The sequence below is a fragment of the Sphaeramia orbicularis genome, chromosome 4, assembly GCF_902148855.1.
Source record: "Sphaeramia orbicularis chromosome 4, fSphaOr1.1, whole genome shotgun sequence".
Taxonomy (NCBI): Eukaryota; Metazoa; Chordata; class Actinopteri; order Kurtiformes; family Apogonidae; genus Sphaeramia; species Sphaeramia orbicularis.
The window spans coordinates 41,189,187-41,215,173 of NC_043960.1; the positions used below are offsets into that span (position 1 = coordinate 41,189,187).

At 38.8% G+C, this 25,987-nt stretch overlaps 1 protein-coding gene across 3 annotated transcripts in view; it reads left to right on the forward strand.

Annotated features, from left to right (window-relative positions):
- The first annotated feature begins 259 nt into the window (after nucleotides 1-259).
- Nucleotides 260-25,987, forward strand: part of sbno2b (strawberry notch homolog 2b) — a 65,010-nt gene continuing 39,282 nt past the window's right edge. For 2 of the 3 annotated variants that reach the window (XM_030131954.1, XM_030131955.1), the window contains exons 1-4: nucleotides 260-429; nucleotides 15,056-15,281; nucleotides 17,024-17,112; nucleotides 21,059-21,179. In XM_030131954.1, the coding sequence (XP_029987814.1) occupies nucleotides 15,174-15,281; nucleotides 17,024-17,112; nucleotides 21,059-21,179 (318 nt within the window). In that variant the 5' untranslated portion in view covers nucleotides 260-429; nucleotides 15,056-15,173. Of the gene's footprint in view, nucleotides 430-15,055; nucleotides 15,282-17,023; nucleotides 17,113-20,320; nucleotides 20,433-21,058; nucleotides 21,180-25,987 lie in introns of those variants that run through there. The other variant, XM_030131956.1, reaches the window with a different exon arrangement.

The following is a 25,987-nucleotide window of genomic DNA, read 5'->3' on the forward strand; positions in this document are numbered from 1 at the left end:
AAAGAAAAAGGAAAAAAGCACTGACCAGGGGAAGGGTTTTAAACACAGTCTGACTACTTCAGATAAACATCCTTTATTGCTCTCATGTACTTATTCACAGAACAAATGCATGAGTTCTATATATTGGGGAGCTGCATATCCCATCTCATCCAAAACAATCCCTTTGCTCTTAATAACACAGTTCTGTCTAAAAAGCACCGAAGACCCAAATAAAATCGCCGCGTTCAACAAGCGGCACTGCGCGTGACGACAGCGGCGGAAATATTTTTCGCTATTCAAAATGGCACCGTCTCAATCAGGAAGTGGGGAAAACAACTAAGAAGAATAAGTTGGATACATTTTCTTATTTCTGTTCCTTTGACGCGACTCTTCGCTCAAAACCAACCTGCGTGTGTGACGTTTGGATTGAGAATAAGTAACGCATTAGAGGTGAGTGTACTTCGAGGATATTGTGAAAATGCAGGCGACACATCGGCAGTTGCCTAATAACAAAATGCGATCGGGGCAGCCTCTCCTAGGCACGCACGTTTTTGACGACGGGCTACGCCGGTTCTTGATTGCTGCTCTCATTCAAGCGATGTCCTAGAAGGTTTTTTCCACTAAACACGGACTGGGTTGAGGTTAACAAATGTAGTAGGAGCTGTGGCAACTAAAGAGGCTGTAGTTTGCGTTCAGTATCCGGCATAGTATTGGGACCTACAAAGGCCGGCACCGAATGAAGCTAAGCTAGCTAACTACAGTAGACTGAACTGGGTATTACTTTCATGTTATTTATCAGATTAGGTGTGCATCAAAGACTGACTTGGTGTCTTTATAACAGCAGCTTTTTCGTTTAAGTGAAAGCTATTAACTCCAAATTGTGTGCATCATATGCAGAAAGCCATAAACGACTTTTTTAAATGTTAACTACAGTCTTGGTTGGTTCACCTTCGGACACAATGTAAAAAACGAGCATACCCCAAGTCGGAAAACGGCTATAAGCTATGCTATCGCTGCTAGCACATTTAGCTACAAAAAGTAAGCTTGGTATTATTAAGTAGTAATACCTATTTCTATGTTGTACCGACCGTGTTATTATACATATATAAAAGGTATTCGAGTGGACAAATAATAAACGCAGTGTATCTTACGTTAGCTCGTTCACTAACACTTGATAAAGGTATCGTTTTGTCGTCCGACAAGCTAACAGTAGCCTAACAGTAATGTAGAGCTTTGGCTGCCGTCCTTTGTGTGGAGACCAATGAGTCCCTGAACCTTCCTTCGTTGGAACTCACATTTAATCATTTATTGTAGGAAAACGATTCACCGTCCCAAACTGAAGATTTACTTGAACTGCATGAACATGTAGCCACTTAGAAGGACACTATGGCACCACATTAGCAAAGTAACATAAGCTAGATTTCAAGAAAGGAAATACTTTGGTATAATCGCCGGTCACCTAAAGTTAGAAAACAACTGTAGTTTCAATATGACTCTGAAAAGATGAAGCCCTGTGTGTTCTCTGTTCTATAATGACTCATTTACTGACGAAATGGGAATAGATGAAATTAATTTAGTAGTTGTAGAAATTCTTTGAAATGATGATGACCTTGCTGTTACTAGTGTACTAACTAGGAAAAAAATGTATGAACGTACAGTTTCTTCTTTGAACATCAAGTGTTGGAGCTGGTAAATGCATAATTACATGGTTAGTGAAGATTAACTTGCCTAGGAATAAATATGTTTGTATGCTATGTTTACTCTGTCACTACACTAGCCTACATCTTGGGGCTTTAAGGCAGATAGAGAAAACTGGAGGAATGACTGGGATGAAATGAAAATAGCTCTGACAAAGCTGTCCCCTCTAGTTCTTTTTCATCCTGCAATTTTCACTCTTTAGTTTCCACTGGGTCTGTTGCCTGCAGCCAAGGCTAGTCAAGCCTCATACAAGCCTTGACATATTGTAGGTTGCCCTGGTGGCTGGCTATTTATCTAATTATGTCATTTCCCCCCCTTGTTGATGGATACTATTTGGCAACTGCAAAGTGAATGGCAAACTTGGTTCCTGTCCCTGCTCGAGCTGAGTGCCTTTAACCCCTGTGACGTGGCCAATGGCCTTGGTGTCACTTGCTCTCAAATCCGTCTTGCAGCCAGATCTCTCTCTCTCTCTCCCCCATTGTAGACTTTTAAGGCAACACACAGACTGTTTCACTATACAGTATTTCACTAGCCATTATATTTATTTATATTTTGTCCAGAGTCTGAAAATATTATTGTCATTAGACGGTTGTTTTTGCTTGTGTCAGAGTACAACATATGTTTGTAAAGATATGTGTAACTGTAGCAACAGTCTCTGAACAATGCTTGTGAATGTGCGAGTGAAGCTGCATGTTTGCGCTGTCTTCAAATTTCCTGCCGTGTCAGACAATTGATGGCTGCCTGCCCTACAGGGACACTGAGGGTCACAACACATCAGATCTGTTGATATTTTCTTTTTAGAGCACGCAGAAATGGTGTGTATGGCTGTGTTTTTACTAAAGCAGACATATTAGCAAGATAATTAAAAAAAAAAAAAAATCTGACTTGTCTGTGAAAATGATTGTGTTATTTTCTACTCATTAAAAAATGTGGTGGTTTTAAATCTACTGTTTAGGTTTTGTTAATGTTATCAGCAAGATGAATGGATGCAGGTTTGTTAGATGAGTTCAGACTACTGTGATCCATGGCCCACCCTGCCATAAGCCCCCTGCTCTTTGTGACATGGCCTCCACACTCCCCCGTTCTTCCTTTTCGCCAGCCCTTTCTTTTTCTCTCTAGTTGTTGCCAGTGATAATCTAATTTATGGCCCATAGACCGATTGGACCAAGAGTGAAAAATGTGGAGTGGGGGAGGGGAATCAGAGCAAGGTAATAAGTTTGATTCAGTTCCTGCTTTCCTGGAATCTGGTCTTCATTAGATAATGCCGTAGTTCTTATATTAAACATAGCATGGATGCAGGATCATAAGAGAGAGAAAGAACCATTGAAAGTTGTTAGGATTATGTGGCCATAGTGTTCTCCTCTACACTGTGACACAGGCAGGTCTTTCATGATTAGCCGTCCCAACTAGTGTAGACCTGGAGGCTATGTGGCTCCCTCCCAAGCCACATAAGACCTGCACAAGATATGACTGAAATGCACAACAGCATGCCACGCTGATGTTTTCTGTGGAAAAAGTATGTCGACATCTCTGTGTGAAAAGCAAACAGTCATTTCAAATGGGACTTATCCAAGAAGGAAATGTGAGAGAAATATTAGTGTCTCCATTGATGGATGACTGAATCATGTGTGTCATTGTTTTACTTATCAGCTTGAATAACAACTTGTCCCATGTGACCAACTGAGACAGTACATCAACAGAGTATTTAAAGACTTGTGTATAGTCTGAATTTCAACCCTCATAGTAGAGCACGTACTACAGATGTTGTGATAAACTGCTTTTATATTGCAGGACTGCACTGCATGGATTTCTCATAATACTCCAGTGTTGAGATTTTTACACATGTTGGAAGCATCAAAAATTGGCTGGAAAGTATGTCATTTTATTGTTTACTCCATGGTCCTGAAATGAGACACTTCATCCAAGTTCATCTGTTTTAATTCTAATTCTATCTCTACACTTCTTATTGTAAATGTGACAGGAAAGAGGTTTAAACTTTAACTAAAAATTGTATAGATATCATTACTAAGATATAACTTTATATATTACATTATACAGAAATAATTTGATATTCTTTAATGTTGAATTATTATAAATTCAGGTAAGAGCAGTAGGGGTTTATGGTATATTTTACATAATTGTTCAACTTTTTGACAAATTTCGACATGAGTGACATCTGGACTGTTGTCTGCATTCTTGACCTGATCTGAGTGGAACAAAAGAAATAACCACAGTGAGTTCTTTGTTGTGCTGGGGCTTTAAAAACTAGTGAAAGATGAACAGCACAAGCCTTTTGAGATTGTGCTCTCTCTCCCTCTCTCTAGCCCACAACTTGACCACACACTTTGTGCAAATCAGTTTACTGTAACAACACAGTTAAGTTGAGGGTAGAGGAGGCAGTTGCAGTTTTTTCTTTACTGTGGAGGCCTGCCTTGCATGAAGCTGAAGTGGATAGGTGGCCACGCCATGCATAAACAAAAGCACTCTCTAGTCTCCATTAGTGGAAAATAAGTTGCTGACATTGCTGGTGATTTCTCAACTCTACTGTATCTTTTAATTATTTTGAATTTGTTGTCATGTTAGTGGTTCAAGTTAGTAGATAGTTTACTCACTGCTCAGTTAGTAGTGTATTCGTCTTTCAAAATTCACTTTTCCTTGTCCTTTACTAGGACATGTTTATTGCTTTTTCCAAGTGGGAGCAACAATCAGTTTTGGTCAGCCTATGCTGATGTGTAGCTGCTTCTAACCATTTCATTTATATGTAAACCGTTTTCTAAGATTTATAGTGAAAAATGTAGTCATTAAGTTGTTCTCTTGTGTGAAATCACACCAATACAGGTTGTTTTTTAGGCACAGATAGTTTTTTTTTTATACAGTTTTGTACAGTCTATAAAAATAATCCAACAATGAAAAAACATATAAAATCTGTTTTTCACAGAAATGCATAAAACGATGAGTAAATGTTGTTGTTTTTTTTTCAAAACTATGACTGAAGTAAGTACTGTGGTGGTTGTCCATCCACTGTTATTGCACGGCACAAAGGTTCTGGGTTTGATCCCACTGCTCGCTGTGGAATTTGCATGTCTGTTTCTGAAGGTACTCTGGCTTCCTCCCACTGTCCAAATACATACCTTCAATAGGTTCATTGGCCAGTAGGTGTGAATGTGAGAGTAAATGGTTGTTCATCTGTATATGTCAGTCCTGCAATGAACTGGTGACATATCCAGGGTGTACCCAGTCTTTGCCTGTTGGTAGCTGGGATAGGCTTCAGCATCCCATGACCCTCCTGATGATTAAGCGATTCAGGATATGAAAAGTACCCAGCTGAAGCGTTTAATCTTGCTTATATATTTGTCTCTTTTTTTCATCAGTGATTACACCCAGAAAATGGAGTGAACATTCATGCAAATACTAGACGAAACATCCTTGGTGTAATCAAACAAAGTGTACCTCTTAATTGGGACATATTTCCAGACCCAGAGGCAAGGGATCAGCTTCAGTGGAACTCAGGATAAATACCAGAACTACAGCTAGTTAAATGCAACTGACTTTGGGAAAAACAAAAAAACAAAAAAACGTTATGTATATGAGACTTGGTGGGCATTCATACTAAAGACAGCCCTTCATAAAAACTGCACATATGACTGCATTGGTGAGTGCGTGTAGCTTCAAGTACTAGCTAGACATGAAATATGATCCAGAAAGGTTGGTTCAAGTAACAGTAATAGCCTACCTGAAGCTGCAAGCCCAAGTCAACGCAGCACCTTGTGTTGACTTAAGAAATGTCTGTTTTTCAGTCTAAATACCATCAGGGTTGGTCTGAAGGTGGCCTGGGGCCCTTCAGATGATAATTAGTTGGAAGACTTACCTCACATCACCACAATATGCACACTACCAAAGAAGTTATTGACCCAAAAGCAAACAGGACTGTCATGCATGTCTAACAACAAATGAAGTGTTCTATACACTTTCTTGACAAATCACTTCACAGGTTGAGAAGGATGAGAGAGGTCATTGAACAGGGGCATATGGTCATAACAAGGTGGTGGAGAGGAGGCACAATAATGCAGGTTGTAAAATTTTGACTGGAACCTGTCGGACTTGTGTCATCTATTCTTTTTTGTACTATCTCTAATTTTTATACGTCTTTTCCCTAAACTTGGTAGTAAGAGTACAATATGCCACATGGGTTGTGATAGTTTTAGCTGCAGTGTATTAGGCATGAAATGGTGGAGCATGGTGTGTAAACAAAAAAAAAAAAAAAAGAGGGTGTGTAATATTCCAGCAGGCGTAAACGCAACATGCATAGCTTAACGGCATCATGAGCCTCCTACCACCTGCCTTTACACAGGGTACCGCCCCCATTGACAACCACTCTAATAGTCTAACCACTTGCATTTTGACATGGTAACACCCATGACAAGGTAAGAGAACAATATATTGATAATTAGCATGGCTTTGAGCAAGCCGTGCAGCATTTTTTTGGCCGTGCATTTCAAAAATTAACCGTGCAAATCACGGGTGCACAGCTTGCTGCCTAATATACTGCAGAGCGGCATAATTAATGAAATCACAGTGAGTGTGAGTTTATAGAATATAACTGCAAAAGCTGGGGTGTGTTGTGATATTTTGATTGCAAAGTAAAAGTTGCTGCATTTTGTAAAAATTGTTTTGAAGTTTTTGTAGTTGTATACTCAAAATGACCAGTAATCTGCATTTTCCTTGATCACCCAGTCAATAGACTCAAATTGCAATCACAGTATTGGCTGCAATAATCACAAATCACAAGATGATATTTTCACTTAACTGTGCAGCTCTGCTAAAAACTGCATTTTTACATAATGGTATATCATTATTACAAAATACCTCAAAGAAATTCAAAACAAATCTGCTTACTGATGAAGCCAACAGAGTTTAGGTTATGCATGTAAGTCTTATAATAGTAGGGAAGTTCAAAAACTGAATCTGTGGTCTGGAATGATCACAGTCTAGAGGACTGTGGTTGGATTATCTTCTGTTCTTCGATCAACTTAATGGAGGATCACTGGCAGAAATCCTTACATTTTTCACTTTAAAGTAGTTTCTTTTATCTGTCATCTAACTGCATTTTTTTAAAGAATGGATTAATTCCTGTCTGAGTATTCTTATACATGGTATAATACACATTAGTAAATCATGTGGAAGAAGATGACTACAATTGTAGACTGTAACTGTGGTAATGGCCTCAGTCGATCCCCTCCATCTGCCAGCCCCTCACTGAAGCTCAGAGATAAACTAAACTGAACAGACAGTCAGACGGACAGATACAGACAGACAGGCTTGCTGTTGCTGTGCATGTGTGCAATGTTCACAGGCCTACCAAAGAAGTGAGGTCAGTGTGATTGCAGTCATACACTGCCTGCATTTGAACAGTGTTCAGACAGAAAAGTGGTGCATGTATTCTAGTGGCTACTTACCTTAAAGACTTTCGTTGTTATGCACAAAGGCACAGTACAAAACACTGGCTACTCTAAATAAGAATATTTTGATGATTACAATTCTGTAGGGGTAATAGAAAGTTGTAGGTCATATTCCACAATATATTTAGAAGTAATTTGGCTATGTTTTGGATCTATGCAGTGAAAGACATATGATTAAAAACCTTTCCAAATACATCATCCACTTCAGCATGCCTGATCTCTTCCTCTTAGTGCTGTGTTGTTTGCCTCTGAAATGTGCATCTGATAGCTTTTGCCTGGTGTTGTGACTGACTCTCTGAATAACTCGGGCTGAGAGGGTTGGGTAGGGGGGCGGGGAATGTAAATGCAGGGAACCAGCTGCCTCCAATCAGCAGCAAAACCCATGTGGGGGTCAGACTGGGTTAGAGGAAACAGCCAACGCCGCCGGCTTTCTCTGACGGGAGGCAGGAAAAAAGGAAGAATAGACGTTATGAAAATGGGCTTGTTTAAGACGATGTGGACAAGGAGACAATGCAAAGCAGCACATGGCTAGAAACTGTGATGTAAATAGCAAAACAGTAAGCTATGACTAGAACAGAAAGAGGGACAGTAATATGAATGGGTATGTGAGAATTCCCAGAGAAAATATCAGGGTATAATGTAGAAAGTGGTACAAATAATATGTCCAGTAATATGATTACCTTATATACAGTTATGATGATGGAAAATGAGGCATGGTCTATTCAGTTGTAAATGACTATAATATAGAATAGAAAGCAGCATGCAGCTAGCAAATATCGTCATCTCTCTATTCTGAGGAAATCAGATGACAGAGGAAAACAGGGCAAAGAGGCGGCTAAGTGGATCTTTCTCTCTTTGATCTAGTCAGCGTTTGATCTATTTCTGGTGGGTGATGGTGGCTGCAGAAGTACAGGGATTGCTCTTAAATGAGTGTCATCAAGCCACCGTAAACCATTGTTTGTGACCTTTTTTGTGCCTCTCGGCTCTTTGCACTCTGCACTTTGTTACGTTCTTTTCTGTTTAACTCTTCTCTGCCCTCACTTGTCTCTTCTGTGCTGCTCCCTGTCCCTCACTCAACACCCTTATTTTATTTAGCACAACAAAAGCATTCTCTGAGCCACGAGAGCTCAATTAAGTTCCCTCTTTATAGATAAATCACTTTAATGTCTCCTTTAGCTGGTGTTTGTGGGTACAAAGATATTAATCACCGTGGCAAAGTGGTGCTGAATAGCCACTTGGAGTAGGTTGATGATCTAATGAAGATTAATTGGTATCCTGTAGTAAGTAGCCAAATTTTTACACCGCCTTTCAGTTCAGACCAAATCATTTAAAGGACTGCCTTTTTTTGTTCAGTTTGTTCTTGCATTCTGTCCCAGTCCAGAGAGCCCCCTTGATAAATATTTGAACGAGCGAAATGCAATAACAACAGACTCTTAAAACCCAATTTGTTTCCATTTCCCAGCTTTTGATAAGATGGCAGATTTGGTTACACAGTCATCCGATCATTACTCTCCATCCAGTGTCCTTCCCAGTCTCTGGCCGTTTCACAGTCCCTTTACGGCAATGACAGTAATACCAAATGGAAATGTAGTTTGCAGGAAGGTAACAGGAATAGATGGGTGATGTCTTTGGCCTTTCATTTATGTGCTTAAAGGCATGTGTGTCTATGTACGCGCACATGCTTCAGCGTCAAAAAAGGTGCTAATTAATAATTTAGGTTGTTTTGAATGACGGAGCCGTGTGTTTCCCTGGGAAGTAACTTGTTCCTTTTATGAATATTTCATCACTGTAGCTAATGAATCCAACCAGTCAAGGCAATCATAACCAACTAACAGGCCCCTTGCTGCTCTGGTGTAAGGCAGCTGCATCTGGATCATTTGTAACCTGATTACTGGTGATGCTGATGGACTCAGATTGGTGATGAGTGACTGCTGTGCACTGGCTTGAATGATTGTTGTCAGCCAGCGTGTCAGTACTTGGTCTACTTATGCAGAGTGACATGTGCCCAGCAGTGTTTTGTCACATGTAAATATGTGCGTAACGGTGCAACCATACTGTACATTAAAGGTGTAAGAACATTTTGATACACTTGAGTCTTGATATGATGATACTGTGTTTGTGATATTATGTTAGGTATTGATTTTGAAAAACTCTGTAAATTATACATGACTGATTTGTAGCAGATTGATTTGTGTTTAAGTAGTGGTCTGATTGGATTGCATTTAAAGGAAACTATTTTTTTAAGTTTTCTTAAAATTTGGCATATGGCAATATATCACACATTGCAGTACGAAATGATGTGTGTGTGTATGTGTGTGTGTGTGTGTACACGCCAATACAAAAAGTGCTAGTTGTTTCATATTATAATGCTTTATCACTCAAATTTAACATTTGTTATTGGGGTCATTCTGGACAGGAAAAAGACTCCAACCAGCCTAGATTTAATGAGGAGCTGTGCTAAGGTTGTTTATCAAGATCTAAATAAAATAAATACGATAAAATACAGTCTTTCTTATAAAACAGTTGCTGTATTGTGATGTACATGTCAAGGTGATATACAATTACATATACATTACTGAAGAATTTCACCATAGTACTCACCCTTAATGCCACCTGCTCACACCTGCTTACAGCACCGCAATATATCATATATTTCTGAATCTCAACAGCTTTGACATGATGTTATATCACCACATTCCTATATGATCATATTACATGCACACACCTACAGATCCTATGAGCATTAGAAGCACAGATCTGTTACTCTTCTGTTAAGAATGTTATGCTGGATCATTTACTTTTCCACTCTACATTTGTACCTGCTTAAGTGAAAGCAGCAGTTAACCTGCATAACACAACCACCACAGAACCTGCTCAACCACTGCTTATAGAACATTTGACTGAGACAAACATATACATTATGTTGAGGTGAGCTGTGTGTAGCATCAAACTCATGTATCCATTGACAATGCAGTTGATGATGAAGCAGAGTGTTGTGGTAAAGGATTTTCTCTGTACCTTAAGCAGGATTTAGTGTGAGCATCAAGAAAGTGATTGCATACATTCAACTGAGAGTAAAATAACGTGTGAGGAGATGAGGCCACAGTTGTCAGTGACATGGGGGGATGTGGTTGAAATTTTTAGTAGGGACACAGGAAAATGAACCATTCATACCATGAGCATGTGATAAATAAAAATCTTGAATGTCGAATTTGCCATACTGCAGATTTATTTGCTTCACATTCAACTACATGAATATTAAAATGGAAAATTAGTACTGCACAATTAAACCAATTGCAGTGTCAGCTGGTGCATGTGTGTATGGTGATAGTTTCGATTCAGCGGCGCAGTGAGCAGAGGGAGGTGCGATGTATGAATGTCAGTTGGAAGCCACAACATGTTTTCTTTACATCGCTTCATTTTTTTATACAGTTTAGGTTTACTTGTCTGAGTTGGAAACCAGCACATTTTTCAAAATGACAAATGTTTTCTTTGATAACCAAGCAAGGAGACTTAAATTGTAAACACAAATTACCGTACTCTCCCAAAAAAATAATTACAATGTGTTTTTTCACCACACACAGCTTCCAGAAAACTGCACATATTTGAACATATGCATACGACCATCCTGTTCCATAGTACTCTACATTCACCTATGTATATATGGAAGTATAATTGTATTTCAGATAAATCCTGTCATTGCGTACCTCACATGTGAATACATGCTTGAGTCAGGGTGGTTGCCCTCGTGAGTGTTAATCGTGACTTAACAGCTTAAGGAAATCACACTTCCCTCCATGATCCTCATGTGCTCTGGCTGCAGCTGATGTCACCAGTACACAAGGAGTCCTCCATGCCGCATATTGGGTCTTACCTCTCACATGATATAGTCCCAAGCACAGGTTACTGCTACTAGTTTGTTCATTTACATACATCTTACATTTTTGAGGTGACAGAGGCACACTGTGCATAAACTGTTGTCCAGCTGACGCAGCTTCAGTTACACACATCCAAAGGAAAACCAGTGGCCACATTACGAGAAATACAGCTTCTGATGTCACTAAACTGCTATGATTGCAGTTTTAACCCTGAGAATAGTAAAATGGTCAGCATTTTATAAACACATTGTGGCATTAGGCCACCCAGAGAGTGATTGGGGGGTGGGTGGGCATGTACAGTAGAGACCCTTGAAGTACAGATTTACCAGATTAGACAGTCTCTTTCTCTCAAACACACACTCTACTACTCAATAACAAAGGACGGCTGTGTTTAAAACCTCTTCAGCACACATTTGGGTCCTGGTACAAAATATGAATTTAGATATGACCAAGCACTTACTTTTAATATCCAGCGAGGGTTATAAAAATGTTTTACTTTGGGTGCAGCTTTTTGCTAAATGATCCCCTTGCCTTCATCTACTTTTGGTTTTAAAATGCATCCTGGGCAATCAAGTCATAATCATAACCATCGCCTTTTTTTGACCACATAACTTTTTTGTAGTGAAGATGTTAATGTGTCCTGATCCATCCATGACAGACCAATATCTTATCAGTTCAGGATGTGGTGGTTGTTGAAGTGACATTACACATGGAAAAGAGCACTTATGTACTCTCTCTCTCTCTCTCTCTCTCTCTCTCTCTCTCACTATATATATATATATATATATATATATATATATATATATATAAAACACAGATTTGATGGTTGTGTGTGTGGCAGTAAAGAAATGCAAATGTGAGTGAACAGCTGTAGTCCTTGGAGATGGGAGTTTAAAGGCAACGTGTCTTAGATTTTCATTTGTGTCTAGATCACTAACAATTGCATTCAGTAGTCCAGTGCAATGTTATTCATATTGTTCACATTTCACGATATTATTTTGACACTGTCCTGCTTTTTTCTTTATTGGCTTCCTTTTTCTCTCTGTAGTTAATTAGCAGATGCTTGTGCTGGTTTCCAGTATTTAAAGGTTTTACTGGAAGAAGATATCTGGGACCACTCTTACAATAATCAGTATTGATTATCCGTAGCAGCTTGGAGGAGCAGTGGGGGTCACAGAGCAGAGGACAGTGAATGACTGACATTTTTCTGTTGCTAAGAGACAGTTGGCATGGAGCAAATGGCTGACAGGTCTGTGTGGTGGGAGAGACAAGGCTATAGGGTATTGTAGGAAGGCATTGCATATGATCTGAAATAAAATACAGAAGGTGATGCAATGAATGTCCAGTGAGGCTAATTAAGAGAACAACCTTCAGTCTTCTCGACTCATCTTTCTGTCAGCTAAAGAATTTATACCGTGTCCAACACCAGACACATCACTTTCCACACATACGCGTGCGCGCGCGCACACACACACACACACACACACACACATTCCTTAAGGTAGACTGCCAGCTGTGAATGTGACCTCTTTTTAGCTGTCTGTTGTCTGTCACTCGCTTCATCTCCAGGCATGATTAGTGGGCATTCATGTGTTATGGCCCTCACTTAGGTTTACGGCTATACTGAGCTTCCCTCCTTTCATATAAGAAATCTGTATGTGACACACACGCTTTCAGTCTATGTTTGCTTTGTATTGTACAGTCACAGAGTAATCCCTGGAGGACATCCTTGAGAGACTGCCTATACTCCACTGCTGAACCGCAGAATTGAATAGAATTTTGTTCATTTGCATCACATAAAATAATAGAAAGTTTGAGTTTTATTCTATGAGCACACTATCTCTTCCTCTCTGTGTTCTTTTTAGGACTTGGGTATTTCAGTACTTAAGTGCTATGTGAACATTAAAAACAGTACATCATACTGATATATAACAAAAGTAGTTGGCTGTTGAAAAATAGTGTATCAGGTTCAACACTGTACAGTGACGTGTTGAAACTTGACTACAAATGTGTGTTAAATCTCAGTCACATGTGTGCTGCCTGTTAGGCTAAAAAGGGTGTACCAATCCTTTCAGACCACCATGGATTTGTTTTGCTGCTTTGTTCGGCCCAAGACGAACTGTCAAGAGGCTTGAGAACCTTTTCTCCATTCAAGCCTGCAGCGTCTTTGGAGGGTTGTCACACCGAGAGCACAATTTCAACATTGTGCAAAGCAAGGTCCTTATTTCTTCAGTGCAAGTAACTGCGAACTCAGGGTTGAGCCACAGCAAAGAACAATACATTTCTGCAGAAATGTAACCATTCTCTTACTCAATACAGGCATATGCAAAAATTAGTATACGATATTGGTAGTATTGTTGAAATGAAAATGTTGTTTGTCATTGTAACTTGTGAAAACATCATCAGTGTTTTGCTATGACACAAGATTGTGGAAAATATAAATTCTACTGGCTGTCCTACAACCTGATCTTTGAAGCATGGAAGCTGACCACCAGTACTTTAAAAGTTTCTTATATAATTCTGCTGAAAATCTCCAATTGCTATTTTTTTCATTTTTTATATTGGATGACCCCAAATGAGAGGTTTGCTTCAGCAAAATCTGAACCTATTTCACTGGCAGCAGGGGAAAATGGCCTTCCATTGTGTGGATTGCCTGTATCAGTAGTGAATGTGTTGGGCCGCCAGGTTTCTGTCTCATTCTCACACACTCACATGCACACGCTCCCAACACACAAAGGCCTTCTTATTTAGACCCTCATGAACTCTATTAGGATTTATTACCTCAGTTGTGTCCCCAGTGAACATGTCTGGCCTATGTTCCAGATTGGAAGAGAATGGAGCGAGGGAGAGAAAGGGGTTATGAAGGTAGCAGTTTGATTAGACTGGGGCCAATGAAGTGTTAGTGATGTTACGCAGGGATTCAGTGTGAGGCATTGGAGTGATTTAGGTGGTAAACCAGTGACATTTGTGAAATATACAGTATGTCATCTGGAACACAGAAATGAGTCAGTTATATTTTTAAATATTTTGTTCACTAAGCTACAGTTATACACATTTCTTTAATAATCTGGACTGTAGTGTTAACAGGCAGCAGAAGTATGCTCTGCCTGCGTTTGCCTTAGGGTGTGAAACCATATCAGCACAAAGTAGGTCCTTGCGGTCACTTTTCTAATTAAAACGTAGCATGTCAAATGTATTCAAACACATTTAAGGGAAAAATCTGTACTCCAACAGTTGACAGAATTCGGATATTCTACACTAGAGTCTTCTTATGCAATTTAGGAATAGTAATTGGGGACTGGAGCTAGATAGCTTTGCAATCAGCTTGCCTCCCATGTGCAGTCTAGCAGTCACACCTGTCATTGTATGTGACACATGTCTGGTTTAGCTGTAAAACACACATACTTGTTCTAAGTGGATAGTATGGGCAGTCTATAAATATACTAACTGCATACTTATGCTTTATAATGATGAAAATAAATGTAATTGTACAGCTTGCAGGATTTAACATTCTTTTGAATTTTTTTCCAGTTGAAGATTAAAAAAGGTTATACAAATAAGATAATCTGCCCCAGTAAGTGTGAAGTCATGGTAGTTATCGTGCTGACTGAAATGTATGGGAACTAATATTCTAGCTGCAGTCTCCTCAGATAAGCCTGTTCTGCTGCTGCTCAGCCTGTTCGCTCTACAGACTGCCTGCTGGGAGTTTAATGGTTTCTCTGATGAATGTTGAACCTGAAATGATGTGAGAGGACAACAAGTTAATGAGGGCTGTCCATCCATCAATATAAGCTATGTGATATGAATATGATTTAAATTCATGTGGTGTGGTGATGAAAGCAGCTGTATTTGTCCAGAATCAGGAAGATGCATTAATTGTCCTCACTTGCTTCACAAAAAATTGCAAAATACGTTGGAACTATCACCGTCTTAGTTTTTCCCCTAATCTTTTTATCCACCTCTTCACAGGTCTGATATGTTGATTGATCATCATATGTTTTGACACATAATTTCTGATGCCATTTCTCTTTACCTCTGCAGGTCATGGAAAGGATTTGCCCTTGTTAGAAATATTTTCTTGGACACAGCCAGCACGTGGGTGGGGTTGGAGGGTGTGTAGCCGAAGTCAACTGGTGATCATGTCTGAAGCTGTGGTCTGATGCCAACTCTCCCCTCAGCGCTGGCCATGGACGGGGAGAACTACCTGCATCCAGAAGGCCCTCAGCTGGACAGCAGCTTGTTCTCTGTGGCCTCCTCTAATATGGAGGTATGTTTTATTGACATCTGTTTAGAGCTCATATTCACTTTACTCACATGCTTAATTTTGTTCATGAACTTATTGTACTTTGAGGAAAACAATGGCACAAAGTCAGTTCATTACTGGCCTATAGATAGGGTTGGGCGATAAAACGATAACAATATATATTGCGATATAACTTTTCCTTGATAGAAATGTGAGACATACTTGACACAATTTCAATGGAATTCATTTGTCTATGTTTTGACAGACATACGAACAGCACATCATAATTAAGTAGCGCCGCACTGAACTAGTCACGTTAGAACTACGTCAAGTTAGGTTGATGCCCACAGCACAGGTGTAAGAACCAGCCATTGAGCATTCCCTCAGGAGAAAATGTGACCGAGAACTCGGGTGACCAGGTTACTGACAAGTAGGGTGCGAACCGTTTGAGTTCGGGACTTTCAATACAATACGGAGGTATACCGAAGGAATACATGCAGCCTATGTGAAGAACACAAACACTCACTGCAGTAAAGTTTGACAAGAGATTCACAGATTCGCACTTCGCGGCTCAACAGATCAAGGGGTCAATACTGATTGAGACACAGATGACGGCTCTATGTGGCTTTGGTAACACAGAGAGGAAGCTACAACCCTGTTTTCTTCCACACAAATGGTTCTTAACAATCAGTAGACGGCGTTACCTCGAATGTGGAGCCAGTTAGTGAGTGCGATTTTAGGGACCATTAGCAAAGTGCTAATCGGAAAATTTCTATATATTTAAAATTCAATAACTTTGTTTCTACGCAGTGAAATGGCACCAGATTTGTCTCGCATACCCATGAACCCCTTCTGCATACACTACACCACTCAGATAGGGCAAGTATCATACACAGATTAGCCAAAATATAATATGAGGTACATCTCTATTTAAATGGGCCTATATAGTGTGTCACCAAATGATGTGTTGTTTGCTTATTTGTTGTATAATGTTCTTCAGCACATCTGTCATGTTCAACCTCTGACAGAAAATAAGTCATATTTAAATCAAAAATAACCTTCTGATGTCTTCACAACTAACTTATGAGTAATAGAAAATTTAAGCTTGACAAAAATAGTGATGTGATTTATATCATGATACATATCAATATCATCTGATATGAAAACAAAAATTGTGATATGATTTTTTTGCATATTGCCCTGACCTACCTGTAGGTCAGGGCGTTACGTATTGGATTTAAAATAATTACGTTTCTGATTAGTAGCGAGGGTTTATTTGAGTGAGTCATACTCATCATCAAGAAGAGATTCATAAACACAGATTTTACAATCCATGTTTTACTACCCTGATACTGTTGGGACATGAATTCAATTAAATTATTGTATTTTATCGACTATAGATGTTACTGTGGATAAAAATTTGTGGGCATATGTGATGATTGTTTTGCAGTGCTGTGTGTTGTATTTAGTCAAAACATTAGTTCAGTGTCACTGAAATTCTGCTAAAAATCACCATCATAAATGATAAAACTGTAAAGTAAGGGCCTCTTGACACAAAAGAAACTGCCTGCGTAGACAGTATCTGGTACAAGGGGTAAAGACATTTTTTGTGATTTTGCTGAACTGAGCAGAGGTAATTGTCTTTTTTTAGTGTTACAAATACATACACTGGAACAATGAGAACACAGTTCAGTTTTTGTGTCAACACTAAGAGTTGTATTGCATTTAAAATATGTCTTTTCTTGGCTTCATATTGTGTCTTTCAGAGTTCAATATTTGCCTCTTCTGGTTCCTGGGATTCCTTCTCTCAGCAGGCTGGGTACAGCATACACTGCCCTATGCAATCTGGAAACCAGTAAGTTTACAGTCATCAACTCCAACACAATATTTACAGTACATTGCATTATCACTAGAGCCATGGTTAGAAGATGAGAATTTTTTTCTTTACATACACTGCATTAAATCCTCCAACAGGAGATGACCGTTTGAAAAAAGGCATTAAAAGGCAGTAATGACCTCAAGACTCAATTACAAACGCAGTGTGTGATTAGCTGTCGGAGTCACACTGGGTCTGATATAAGTGTTGTGCTGTCATTGCACATATTTTACACATTAGTATCTGTCCACAAAACATGCTCTTCTCATTTACCTGCCAACCCTCTTAATCTCACTGCCAATATGTTGTAGAAAAATAAAATGCATGCAGTCCTATATGCTGCTGTACAAACAATTCATCATGTTGATCTTATACAATTTAAAAGTGAAGTCCTGAAATCTTATAAATCATGACTTGTTATATATGGAAATAATGTCACCTTTACTTCTCACTGAACCAGAAGCTAAACTGTCATTGGAGGTGGGCTCTTTTAATAAATCTTGTTTTCCATAGTGGGTGCCCTGGTATCAGCTTTACTAGGGGGATTAATCTCAACATCTTGCAGCTCGGCTTTTTGTTATGACCCTGCTGCTAAATGACAGGTGTTTGTCTCTTTGCTACCCAACTGTGTGTGTGTGTGTCCATGTGAGAAAGATCTTTGTAATTTAAATGCTGTGCAACACATTATCTGCACAAGCTGTGTGGGGTAAGCAGTGTGTCAACAGCGCAGAAGCAGCTGCAGCAGCAGCAGGAGCTGTGTTTTCTATTGTTACTGCAACATGTGTAGTGTTTCTTTGAAAGTTCAAACATCAAATGACGTGGGAGCATGCCCTGTGGTTTTCAGATTTACTCAAAGTGGAATTTTGTGACATGTCTCACAACACTGCTATTTGCATCTTCACCTTGTCCTCTCCAAATCAGTCACACTTTTTTCATATAGCCTTTGTCCATCCTTTCATCCTGGACCCTGCAGACTATAGTTTACGACTGAGTTGCACTTTACAGTTAGGGTGTAATTGATTGATCTTGAAAGCCTTCAGCTGTCTGCTCACATGTCCATTTGGAACAAAGAGAGGAGTAAATAGATCACATGATGCATGTGTGAAGGAAATGTGAATGAGCCAATGACTTGTATTTGCGCAAGCAGTGACTCTTCACAGCACCAGCTCTTCCCATGAATTATGATGAAAAACGTCATTGAGGTCTTTGTAGATTGACTAGAAGAGGAAGAGGTCTTTTTTAGGTCATGACACAAGAATTTGCAAAGCCCTGATGTCTTTGCTCCATGCCCTGAACAACTTAATGCAGGCAGATAGATTCATTTCACAACCAAGAACAACTTTCCTCTGAAAGATGTTGTTTTCTGCTGAACTTCTGCAAGCTTCACAAAGGTGTTTGTTGGACCACTGTGACTCTTATTGTATTATTGGGGCCAGTCCCAGTACATACTTGCTAAGGCTATGTGCTGTAAATTTTACTGTAATGCAGTAGTAAAACTACACTACTATTCATTATTGTTCTTTTTTCTTTTGCTTTTCCTTGTTCTCTTTCTTTTCCTTGTTCTCCTTCTCCTTCTTTTTCTTTTTCTTTTCCTTTTTTTTTGTTACAAATAATATAACTATGGTGAAAACATTTGCAAATGTGGTCCTCTGTTTTTAATATATTCAGCAAACAGCAATACGTTTGTGGTAATTTGTGGTTTGGGTTGGGTCATGGCTCAGTCTGGGTGTTTGTTTACAACAGAAAAACAAGAAACAGACCACTGATCTGCTTCTATTTTATGTCTTGATTATTTTCCACTGTGACAAATCAATCATTAAGCTTCACACCGTGTACGGTCTTGCAGTTTAAAAATAATTTGTTGAAAACAGCCGTTTTTGGTGCTGTTATTTCAAGACAAACCCATCTCTGCTGTCTCTCCGCCTTCTTTGTTGTTGCCACTGACATCACTGCACCCAGTTTGGCATGTTTCAAAAGTTGACACTGTTCACACTGTTGATTGGAGGAGAATTAGGTTTCATAATTATGATGTATAAAATAGAGGTCTTCCAACGAAACAGGGTGGTTGGTTATTTGGTACTTTCATTTATAGTTCATCTTAACTCTCTGACAACCATCAAGGACATTTTTCCTGTTTCTCTTTGTGTTTCTCAATTACACATATTTTGTTATAGTCCTGCTCTTTACTTCAGTGCATGCATACAATAGCTATTAATCTACCTTTTTGTATCATGTTAAAGTGCCGCTGGGGTTCAGTGTTTCAGACATGATTACTAGTTATTAACCCTTAAAATCACCCCACCCATAAATTAAATAAATGGTAGACAGCTTTTATGATCAACTCATAGCTGTGTGAACCAATAGACACACTAGAAGTAACACTGTTGTGTGTCTGTTCAGTGAGTTTTATCCTCAGATTAGAACTTATAAAACAATAACACGCTTCACTTGATGTTCTGTATTGGACGGCTGCAGTACGTAAACAAAAAGTCAGTCTGCTCCTCTGGATGGAAGTCGTTAACCAGCTTTGTGTTGTTGGAAAGCAGCTGATACCAGCTTGCCAAGACTTCTGCTGTAATAATATCACTGTCATCTGTGTATCACTGATGGCTGAAGGGCTAGGAAGGGGATTTCCACTGTGGATGATTGTAACCATTCACTGTGCTCTGATCTTTCTGAGAACTAAACCAATGCTTTACTAGGAGGATCTCATGACCCCTCCCTTAAAGACTAGAACCCCAAATGATCTACAGCTGCCCAGTAGTTTATGAGGCTATGGACTAAAAGATGACTTAGAATTATTGAAAATTGATAATAAATAACAGTACATCTACTGTTAACATTTTATTGCACATTCGTTTAGGAATTTTGACCAAATATTCCATCTTCTACAGACTCTAGACTACCATTTCATGTTACGGCCATATTCCGAACTTAAATCAATCAGTCTTCCTGATCTCTGACCCGTGTTGGAGAACACAGAGCCAAATCCTGTTGAATGGCTTTGGCGAGGCTCAGTCCTTCTGAGCCTGAGCCCTGGCATGTGATTGGAGGAGAGGAGTGTGGGTTGGCACTACTACATTAGTTCCACCTTGTGTAGGTTTTGCTTTCGTTTTGAGTGTGTGCCTACTTCAGTCAGCATAGATGGTTGTTGCGTTATGATGACCTGTACTCAGCAAGAAAGTGAAAATATCAGAGTTTGGGAGTACGATGTCTGTGAACCTGAGTTATATGCCAGTATGTGGTGAGAGGAGAATGATTGGTCTTGAGGAAAAGTGTATTGTGGATTTTCAAGGCAGGTAGGAGCGGGTCTTGTTCCCTATTCTTGTTGTTTTTGTAGGCCTATCTTTCTTTTCCTCGAGTCTCACTCTCTCTTGTGTTTCCACTACTTTTTAACCTCCTTCTAGATTTAGATTTTAGTTTTGTTTTCTCACTGGTTTAACAATTGAACCTTATACTTTGTTTACTTTGTAGTGTCAAATCATTTTAATTTAGTATTATAGTGAAATGTCTTCATAAAACATTGTTCTCCTACCTTTACCACTTTACTTGGTGGACTTTTCATGGCTCTCTTTTGTTTCTTTAGTGAGACTACTTGTTGTTTAGCTGTAGAAGACCGTGGCTGTGCCTGGCAGCTTAAGGGTGTCAAATTTGTGTAACTGTATAAGAGTGAAGCTCACCATTGTTAGAAAACGACTTGCATCGTTAGGCTTGGTTAAATAGCAGTTAAAACCAGCCTCAAACACACAAGTTTATTGTCATATGTAAAGAGTACACTAAAGGATGCAGTGTTTCTTTTTGAATTGTTTCTCCACACACCACATAATATCAGCACACTATCGAGAAACTGAAATGCTGTATAAATGTAAATTTATTGGTTTCAGTTGGTTAAACAGTGGCTAAAACCCTCTTTCCTTTTTCTCAGGCAATACCACTTGAACAGCAGCACTACCACAGTTCCGGATGTGCACATGGATATGTACACAGGATTTTCTGATGTGGACTTTTCCAGCCTGAATCTCCCTAGAAATGGAGACTTCTCCCAGGTCGGTTTCACATATCTGCTGTACTTGGTGGTGTATTTTTGCTGGTGTGAAAACAATCGTACTCAAACACAATCGGAACACTTTTCAGATTTTTTTCTTGGTGTCTCTGCCTTGTTCTCTTTCTTTCTTTTGTTCTTTCTTAGAAGTAACAAGAACACCTCCCACTCACTTCTTTCAAGCTGTCTTCCATGCGTATTCATCTTATTGTACCCTTGAGCAGCCAGATTAAAGCCTAGAGTTGTCTAGACCAGTATCTGCCCTGTTCTTGTCAAGGCATGTCATTAATAAACACTGTAATTTAGTCCTAGTCTATGCTTTTATGCCGTATTTTCAGGAATCACTGTTAACTTAATCCAGCATTGTTCACTTTTGTCTCTCCTGTGATTTCTGAAAATCAGATATGTATTGATGTATAGAAGAGTTTTAAGCCTCTGTGAACTATTTTAGTCTATTAACCTCCTACTAATAAATCACTGGGATAAGGACATTAATTTCAGGATGGTAAAATGTTTTGATCTGGAAAGTAAAGGTCAGATGCGTTTTTCTCCTTACTCATAAACCGACACCTCCGATACAGCTGAGGATAATTGTCGCTGCACCATTTGTATTTCAGCAGTGAATTTCAGCCAGTTCCTTACATTTAGCATTGTACACAGTATGAATAGGAGCCAGTGGTAATGACACACACCAGTGAGTTTCTAATCTGGGGCACATTTGGGCTGAGCTGATGAGTACCATTATGAACCTATATTAAAACACAATATGCCATAATGTTGAGTCTCAAAAAGGAGCAGTCATGGGTTACCAAGTGCACTGTCGGTATTCCCCAGGATGATTAGTCTGTCTGATACTAAAAAAAAGGCTTGCTGCTTCCTGGTTCAATAAGGCTAAGACACTAAATAACAAGGGATGGGGTGAGCTGTGATAGCAGTGCCAAGGAAAAAGTCATTCCATACCTTGATTATGCATGTTCCAAGGTTTTTCAATGAATAATGCATTTTTAATCAGTTTAAAATGCAAATGGGATGCATTTAATGTCCTTACAAATTCTAATTCTGTGTAGTTTCTGTATTAGAAGATAAAATGGAGAAAGGTTTAAAAGGAACAACCTAAAACTGTGCAACATGGAATGTTGTTATAAAATAGTTCAAATAAAAATTTGGGTTTTTTTTTTTTTAGTTTTTTTAAGTTAGGTTTCTGGAAACACAAATTGCTGTCAAGTATTCAGTGTTTTTAGAACAACAGAACCAACAAAAGAAACAACATTGATGTTAGATCTACGTCTCAGGCACAAGCCAAAAATGAAACTACTTCAAATGACCAGTGTTTGTGTTTTAAGTGAATTTGTCTTCTAATATTAACAGCATCTTATGATATGGGATATCTGGATCAGTATATAAGGTAGCATGTAAAAAAAATGTGAATTGATAGTTCAGCTATCAAATGAAGAATACACATGAATTCTTTTTTAAGTCACTATAACTGACTTAATTTAACAGTGTGGGAAGTGTTTCAGAAGAGGACCGCAGAGTGTAGATCTACAGCTGAGGAGCTGAACAGACACTGATACCAGTGAGATAAGATTAAAAAGAGTAACGCTGGTTAACATTCTTGCATCTGTTCCCCTTGATCCCGTTGAAATTTGAAAAAAACTTCCACCACTAAAACCATTATACAAATACATCACTGGAGAATATAAATGCATTATAAATACATATTAATATGATTTGAAGTAAAAAACAAAAAGGAACATAAGATAACATAACACATATAGCACAAAATGATCCCCTCAGTTGGAAGGTATACAAGATTTTTGCTCATTGCATGTAATTTGGATCTGTGTTAGAATTGTATTAGAGTCTGTATTTACCGTCCTGTAGAAGCTTAATTTCCACAATATCTGACATTGTATACATGTTTTAGGGGACTGTTTAATGTTTAAAAAGATCCCCATTAGCTGCCACCAAGGTGACAAGTTAATCTTTCTGGGGTCCACACAGAAGGACAACGCAAAACACAGAATATAACAATGCACATGACAATCACAATTCACATTATTAACAATGCAAATCTAAAAATAATAACCATTATTAACATCATTAAAAACATAGACAGAAAAACTACACTACATAACAGTTTGCTGTCTATACTGCTGTCTGATACTATGATTAAAGGAATACTTGGGGTGGGGATGGGGGGTTATAATGGTATTAGTCAGGAGTGTTTTAACAACTAAGGAGGATATACATGAAGGCTTTTTTATACAAGAAAGTGATACGTCATTCTCATCACGTGTGTAGTGACACTGGCACTGGAGTCAATGATTCACAGGTCTTTCCCTAGTTTACTGTCTGCCTGCATTAACATGCCTTCCTGCCTTTCTTAAACAATTACAAAGGTTCGTGACTATGCTCTGCACATTGGATCTGTCATGTGTCATATTTAGGAAGTGTATCATATTTAATTTGCCTGGACAGTTGGCACTTTTATGTGGTTTGAAATAGCTCTCTCTTCTGCATATTCGTGAGCAACAAGTGGAGACATTGAGTGTTTTGGTGCCTTTTGTGTGTGAGCGCTTGTGTTCATGTTGTGCTTTCTCAGCTGTTCTTTCTGGTTTTGGACACTCCCTGCCATGTGAAGCATGCAGAGAGAATGTAAGTCATGGGGTCATTGTGACTAATCCGCTACCTCACACTCAGCCCCCTGTTTTCCTCCTCCAGTTTTTTCCCCTCTTGTCACCATGACTTGGTGAATATACCTGTTTCATCCACTTTCAGGAACAGGTTTCAGCCATGCTTTGACAGTACTGATAGCATTTTGGCATGTTTTTTAGTTGCCAGATGATTATTGTATTTACATAAGTGGTTTCCCTGTTTCAGTGTTTGAATTTTGTCTCTTTCAGTTTGTTAGCCTTCCTGTTGTTCAGTGGTTTATTTATTCTGTTCATGTGAGCTTTGTCGGAATATCCACATTATGAGGAAGCACCCCACTGCAAGCACGTGGACAGGATGTCTATCTCTAGATTGCTGGTGACATGAAAACAAGAGTGGAATGATTGTTTGTATTAGAATTAATAGACTCCCTGGTGTGACTCCAACATCCATCTGGCATTATTAGTCTGCTGTATTGTACTACTCTAGTACAGTAATAAGGATGGAATTAATGTCTCACATTTTAACAGGCTTTGAATATTGAGTTAAGTAAGAAATTTACTTTAATATCATACTGGTAACCTTAACACACACACTGTGTGAATGTTTCTCACATACCCACTAGTGATGTCTTAAGTCATACTAAAATCTAAAATTCTTAAACTGACATCAAATTCATCGAAATGTAATAAATGAGCTATTAAAACAGTGTCTATACCACAAATCGAGATGTTAATGTTAGAGACTTAGAGTTAGAGACATTCATGTTTAATTAAATGGTGATTTCTTATTGTTCTTTGTTCATGCTTTCCTAGGAAACTTCCCAATAACCTACAGTTGCTCAGTACCCTCTTGGCAATTACAGTGAAACTAGGGGCCTCATAAAGTAAATTAACAACTAATTAGCAATAAATACTGGAAACACTGAGTAATCCTTATTGAGAGTACATATAATTTCTGATCTACATTAAGGTCAAGTTCTTTGTGAAGTGAAGACCTCATATGTAACCTCGACAGTGCTACCAGTACATTACAAACACTGCTCCTGTGCTTTAAAAGAAATTATGTCAGAAATGTGCGGCGACAGCAGAAATTGTATAACAACCATGTGTTGTATTGTGAACTCATTTAGGGTTGCCTCAAGGAGAGTGGTACATCTCACCACACTGATAACATAGTTAGTGTTACAGCATGTAGGGATTCGCAACCATGCACACACACACACACACACACACACACACACACACACACGCACACTGACAGAAACACGTGTGCACACTTGGCTCAGCTTAAGTTGGGTCATTTGTGGATCTAAAGTATGTGAAGGTTTATGCAGATCACCAGACTGAAAACACAGCTTACTGGAAGACAAAAACCAAAACTCATTCACTAACCACGTTGGCTAACCTCAAAGAGTGAGTACAGCACTCTGCATACATACACAGTAACACTCCTACTATATAGTGGTGCATACTCCATATACTGTATGTTCTGTACACATTTTGTTGGAGTCAGGGAAACTCAGTGACTCTTAAACCATCAGCTTTGTTTTTGTCTCGGTGACATTGTTCATACTAGTGCACACATACACACTTTTACTTCAACAGTACAACTCTAGGAATTGTTCATTTGCATTAAGTGTGCTTCTACAGCTCCTAAGCTTCATATTAATGCCATCACAATCTTTTAATTTGGTTAATACATTACCCAGGTACAGCTGTTTTCCTGTTACTTAAAAAAAGAAGCAATGGTCCTAGATATGGATATAGACTTAAATCCTGTCTCAAAGGCACATGCATTTCAAACATTCCCTTCACATGTTTTTGCAGCGCTTGTCTGTGTGGGGGCGTAGGTGTGGGTGTGGGCGTGTGTCTTGACGAACAATTCTCACTCCAGTGACATGCTGTGGAAGGTCCACTGATTAAAGTGATTCATGCATTTAGCTTCACAAACTCACAACTGCAGTACATGATAATTATTTTGCACTACATTTGTGGCATAGTTGTGACCCAGCAGTCTCGAAAATCTTATTAAAAGGCCTTTTGCTTCTGAAGTTAATAAAAATTATTTACAAGTCTTTTAAGAATATGCACCTGTAGAAATACTTACCTCTTATAATGATCATAGAATGATGACAAAATACTTTATTACTTCAAC